The sequence below is a fragment of the Dipteris shenzhenensis genome, chromosome 6, assembly GCF_047967505.1.
Source record: "Dipteris shenzhenensis isolate YYH24624 ecotype China chromosome 6, Dip_SZ_1.0, whole genome shotgun sequence".
Taxonomy (NCBI): Eukaryota; Viridiplantae; Streptophyta; class Polypodiopsida; order Gleicheniales; family Dipteridaceae; genus Dipteris; species Dipteris shenzhenensis.
The window spans coordinates 1,360,721-1,366,453 of record NC_141601.1 but is presented as its reverse complement, the minus strand read 5'-3'; the positions used below and the strand labels follow the sequence as shown (position 1 = coordinate 1,366,453).

Genomic DNA, 5,733 nt, shown 5'->3' with positions numbered 1-5,733 from the left:
TTAAACTTGACAAAGTAAAGTTAGTTTGAGAGAGTACTTTTTCAATATAGTGTTTTTAAAGGTGAGTTCCAGATATAGAGAGGACTTGAGATACCTTTATGACTTGTGCACCTCCATATAGTCCTAGGTAGTGGATGCTTGATTAAAAGATAAATTCTTTGTTGAGAGCAAAATAAAATCTGCATTTTACCCATTGTTTGTATTTTATATCAAATTCATGATGGAGACATTGCAACATATCTCACAAAAAATGTATCTTTTTTAAATGAATTTAACAAATGCAATATTATGAGTCACAAATTTGGTTTTATTGATTACTATCCTTCAATATAAATAGATGTGAGTTTGAAATTTATATAGTTTTAAATTGCAAGTTCACTAGTATTTCTTTATAGCATTGAAACATATATAAGTAGAGATGTAAGTAAGTTGAAAAGCAAAAGCACCTTTATCTTGATTGGATATTGACTTTGTTTTGTTGATTGTCATCCTAAGGTCTATATAAATGTGTAACAATATACATTTAAGGCCGCTAACTTTGGAGTAACATTCCATATTAGTGGTCTTGTGCCACAAATGTGTTTTTCTATATGAACAAAAAAGGATCTTACCATTGAATTTGCTTTTAAAGTAATATTTTAGCTACAAATAGATATGTGTTTGATTATAAGATGCACAATTGCGAGTCATTGATTATATAATTAAGGACCAAACTTGGGACCATTTTCTTTACTTATAAGATGGTGGGCTCATATAGAATTGACAATATGTAATAGGGGTGGTTGTGCAAAAGAAGGCATGTAAAAAAATTAACACGTGGTAGAGAGTTTTGTGGGAATGAGGAAAGAAAAAAACTTGAAGTGGAGAAAATTTTAAGGTTTATAAACACATCACCTTAAGTCATTTTCACAATCAGTTTTCACTCGTAGTCTTCAAACCAACAACAATCCTGATATCTACTATTCTACTGCTTCCATTCACACTGTTCGGTTTCCTAATGATGAATTTCTTAACTAGCACTTGGAGATTGGATGCCATTGATTGACTTCCATGCTTTGTATGACCAAATCTGGCCCATCTTTTGCAATTCAATAAGAGTAGAGGAAACCTTGAGATCCTTCCTCTTTGTTGATCTCCCCTCCAGTCTAGTGTAATTGGCCAATTTGACTAAGTAACCATCATAGTGGGCCCTTGTGAATGTATTATACTCCATGGATCCTAGCTAGAACTTTAAAAAGCCTATTGTTAGAGCCCTAGAAAATGTCCCTCGGTCCTCAAGGAAGATTATGTACCCCTTCGAGGTACGTCTTATGTCCCTCTATAATTCATAGAGAAAGATGCAACCCCAACTATATTTATCATATTCTCAAAATTTCAAGAGTGTCCTAACTAGGACCATGAGGGAGAATCTACTACTGCTATTGTCACTTGCTACCATCAACCTATAGATTAAACCAATAGAACAAGTTGTGAACTGGTCCCTTCTCAACCTCTTTCCATGCACAATCCCAACCTTGCAATAAAGAAGCTACACTTGGCATTGCTCGATCCCCTAAATATAGCTAATGAGAAGAATTTCATCCTATATGATGTTTGGAGGGTATTGGTCTACGAGAGGACAAGGCCCTCAAAGCAAAGGTGCAATCATGGTTTTCATGTAGCGTGAAAACCCCTCTCCATCATTCCGCCACCTATTTGGGAGTTGGAGAGGGCATGCACAACTAGGGTGCAAGGGATTGGGACACCCTCATTACTAGGGCACCCAATTTTACACATGGTGCCTTCTACGAGATCCAAGATTTATCCCATACGTGAGTAAGCAATGCAAGTATGTATTTCACTCCTATAAAAGGAGATCCCTTTGATGCAACGGCATATGCGAGCTCTCATGTCTCTCTATGAGTACAAGCCTTAATCTTGTAATCTAATTAAGCTGGAGTCTAAGCTTACTTAGTCCAACTCTTCATCATATGTGCACTTAGGTATTCATCCATCGTACAAGTCTTAATCTTGTAGCCTAATTGAACTCGAGTCTAAGCTTATTTAGTCTAGCTCTTCACCATGTGTGCTAGTATTTATTCATCTTAAATTAGTTTAGGCCTTTTCAAATCTGAGGTACTTATGTTTTGACATGGTATCAAAGCCTTGTCATGCATTCCATTAAGGCATAGTGTTTGTGGAGAGATTACCTGAGATTCTTTGTGATTTTGAGTCTTTCCTAGTGAGAGAGAGACTTGTAGAATGCTTCATGAGATTTTTGAGATTGAGAGTTCTCTTTGAGTATCTTTGAGCATTACACACACACACACACCGGGGGGGGGGGAGAGAGAGAGAGAGAGAGATTACCTTCTGATCCCTTTCAATATCTTTCATATGCCATTTGCCGAGAGTCCTACTCCCTAGTCATGCTTATATTTGCTACTCTATCTATAACAACAAACTACATTAACATGACTTACAAAGTTGAAAGAAAGAAAACTACGAAGTCAAACAAGCTACAATAGGTAAGCACTAACAATGGAGCTACAAAGAAGCAGGGGAGATGGATGCTAGGACGATCAAATAGCTCAAAGGCAAGCACGGACAAACATAGTCAACTAGTAGCACAAGCAGGGTAGTAGACCCATGATTGTGTAATGAACACTCTTGCACGACGGAGAGGCAATGGCAAATAATAGACTCGCTAGATGGATGTTAATGAAGAGACCTGCCCTACTGAGAGGCAATGGTAGATGGAGCATCTAAGCATTGGTAGAGCTAGTCCAAGAAGATAATCCACATGGCCTGATGCCACGTGGTGATAGGATTTCTAGATTTCGGCACGCATTGACCACCTAGCACAACAAAATGTGCGAGCTCATCACGGACAACACCACGTCAGCACAAACTAGGATACACTTCGCGTATGACACACCATTCTTTTGGATTTGTTCCCCATCAAAGTTCGGCAATTAGGCCTAACGTTAGCATTTGTTTGGTTGATGTTTCAGTCTAATTCTTGAACAGAATCTGCAAGCAATCAATCACAAGTTTCTCTCCGGAAGAGTTGTCCGGTCAGACGAAACATATGGCTCAGAGATTCCAAGAGCACACATATCTGTGCCATACGTATCTGCAAAGAAGATTGGCAGGGCAGAAATGTGCAGGTCTCAGAGACAAGTTAGGGATGAGCAGAAGTGCAAACAGACAAGTATTGAACCGATGAGCTCAATATCCCCTCTTGCTGTTCCAAATGAGTGCAACAAGAATGATTTTCAACAATTATGCTCACTGTTCTTCTTACATATGAAAGCAACAAGAGCGAGTTGCGATCTTGTGACAAATGCATAGAAGAAGTATAAGAGTTGCGCTCCATAGATTAGGGGATGGATTCCTTCCTGATCCCGGTCTCTCTCTTTCTTTCTCTCTAAGAGATGGTTGCAGCCAAATTATGGTCGAGAGCAGACACGATAATGCCCATCATGGTGTCCACGAATTCTCTCATTTGGGCGCGAGAATGGAGAGGAGACGGGTAGACGCAGGTGCTCTTGAGAGCCCCTTGCTGGATGCTGTCGAAGATGGCGATGCTGGGTCCGACGCCATGGATGGAGGAGCATCCTACGTAGTCCTCCACACCCACAGCCTTCTCGAGCTCCTCCATTTCGTCCAACACAGGCTCCTCGAACACCACCATCAGAGACGTCCTCAACGACGCCGAGGGCGTGAGCTGCGGAAACTGAATCGCCTGGCACATGAGAAAATTCACATCCCCCATGTCTGTGAAGTGCTTCCTGTTCCTCATCGCCGTCTCCAACGCCCCAGAGCATTTTCTGGCTAGTTCCCAAAACTCCTCCGATTCGTTCAGCTGATGCGTGTTGAGGATGGCCGAGTGATAGAAGCCTGCATCGACACCATCACGAAAACAGAGCATTAGCTACCTGCTTATTAGAGACTTGGGAGCTGCACAAAACTACTCTACTAGTCACTCACCCACTGTCGAAGTCGGCAGAATGGGATCCAGGATGCTGCGACAGTCGATGAGCGTCACCACTGCGTAGTGCTCACTGCGACAACCTAATTGTTTCAAAACAGCCGTGGCTTTCAACCCGGCTGCACTCAAAGCCCCAACCCTACTGGTTTTGTGCCTCGTGCACATCTGCCCCATAGAAGCACCATCAATTTCACGTTTCTTCCCGACTCAAAGAAACTACTTGGGATAAAAACGACGACCGTGAATCGTGATCTTCAGTAAAAGAGAGCGCATACCGCAGATTGATGCCATGGATACCTGCAGGAGCTTTTGTGTATGGTCGACGCTCAGAGTGTGGCGGATAATTTCCGAACGACGGGCTTGCTCTGCATCCTGAAAGGGAAGCGCTGCATGGCGCCGGGAGCCAAGCGAGTAGCCCAAAAGGTCTACGCCGTGAGCCCAGAACGGCTTGTTGGCCTTGCCTTTTGGGATTGTATCTTCCATCGCGAGCAATCGCGCCGCCGCAGCCTCGCAAGTCGTCACATCCTTCTCTGGCTTGCTCTGCTCCTCCGCAGCTCCAGTAACATCGCTTGCTTTCCCAATGGATAGCCCCGATTGAGAGCAGAAATCGTGCAATAATTCGGTGAGAATTGTGGCCGCGGAGGTGCGATCACAGATAGCGGTATGCAATCTGAAGAGCAGCAGGGAGCGGGCTTGCGGAAGATTGTGGAGCCGCACCACAAACATGGGTTTTGGATCCAAGCAGTGGTCCTGCTCAGGCCATTCGTTGGTATTGAGCTCCATCTCCACCAGCCTCAGCCACAGGTCAGGCTTTTCCTCCGCACAATCCTTCTCCTCACCATTCTCCACCATCTCCCCTTCTGCGAAGCGGTGAAAGCCGGTGGAGTCAATCGAGCTATTGTTGTCCTCCGCCTCTGCACTTTCACCATCCTCAATTGCTGCAGGAGCATTCGCAACCTGGACCGTCACGATGGGCACGGGGCTGACGGAGAGAGCAGGCCTACCCTCTATCCACACCAATCGGGACCGTAGACGAGGATGCCGGGATTGTAGCCTGTCGATGGCTCCTTGCAGAGAGGTTGCATCGAGCGCGCGGGACAAGAGCAAGCCGAGGATAGTGATACCGGTGCCCCCGCTCACCGCGCGGCACCAGCTGAATTCGGTGCCCCCAACGATCCTACTGTGCGGGGGAGCGAGCAGCGATTGGAGGGCGGATGCCTCATCTATCTCCGGATCATCCTCCAAAGCATGAGCAGCAACAGCAGGAGAGTTGGGGCTCCACTCCAACGGCGCCGAATCTTGCTCTTGGACACCCATATGGCTGCAATGGAAGGGCTCTAAATTGCAAAGCTTAGAAGACCTCGCAGAATGCAAGAATATGAAAGCACAACGATCCACAGGATGAAATCGGATGATTAGATGATTAGATGAAGAAGATGAAGATGAAGAGAAGAAGCCTATCCTCCCGAGAATTTCGTGCAGCACTTTTAGTTTGACAGATAGATCTAGCCGTATTCTTAGGCTACATCTACAATTTCACGTGCTCTTCTTTTTTATTTTCCCACTCCTATTAATTAGTTTGGGAAGGTGGAGATCCCCGACTTGTTGTGGATGAAGTTGTAGTGTGGGATGTCTTACGTTATATGTTTCTGAGGCAATGCTTGCAAGGGCATGTCACTCCATATGTGGTCTTTGTGGGATCCATAAATAGTTGTAGGAGGTTGGAAGCTTAGTTTGAGTTCAAAAGTACACAACATTGTTTC

General features: G+C 44.3%; 1 protein-coding gene across 1 annotated transcript; it reads right to left on the bottom strand.

Moving 5' to 3' along the window:
- Positions 1 to 3,010: 3,010 nt before the first annotated feature.
- Positions 3,011 to 5,448, bottom strand: LOC147900629 (GATA zinc finger protein). Its single transcript, XM_087376220.1, has 3 exons — positions 4,268 to 5,448; positions 3,970 to 4,135; positions 3,011 to 3,879 (listed from the first exon to the last, which is right to left on the bottom strand). Exons 1-3 carry the CDS (start codon positions 5,285 to 5,287, stop codon positions 3,407 to 3,409), a joined length of 1,659 nt encoding a protein of 552 aa, XP_087232346.1. The 5' UTR covers positions 5,288 to 5,448; the 3' UTR covers positions 3,011 to 3,406.
- Positions 5,449 to 5,733: the final 285 nt, after the last annotated feature.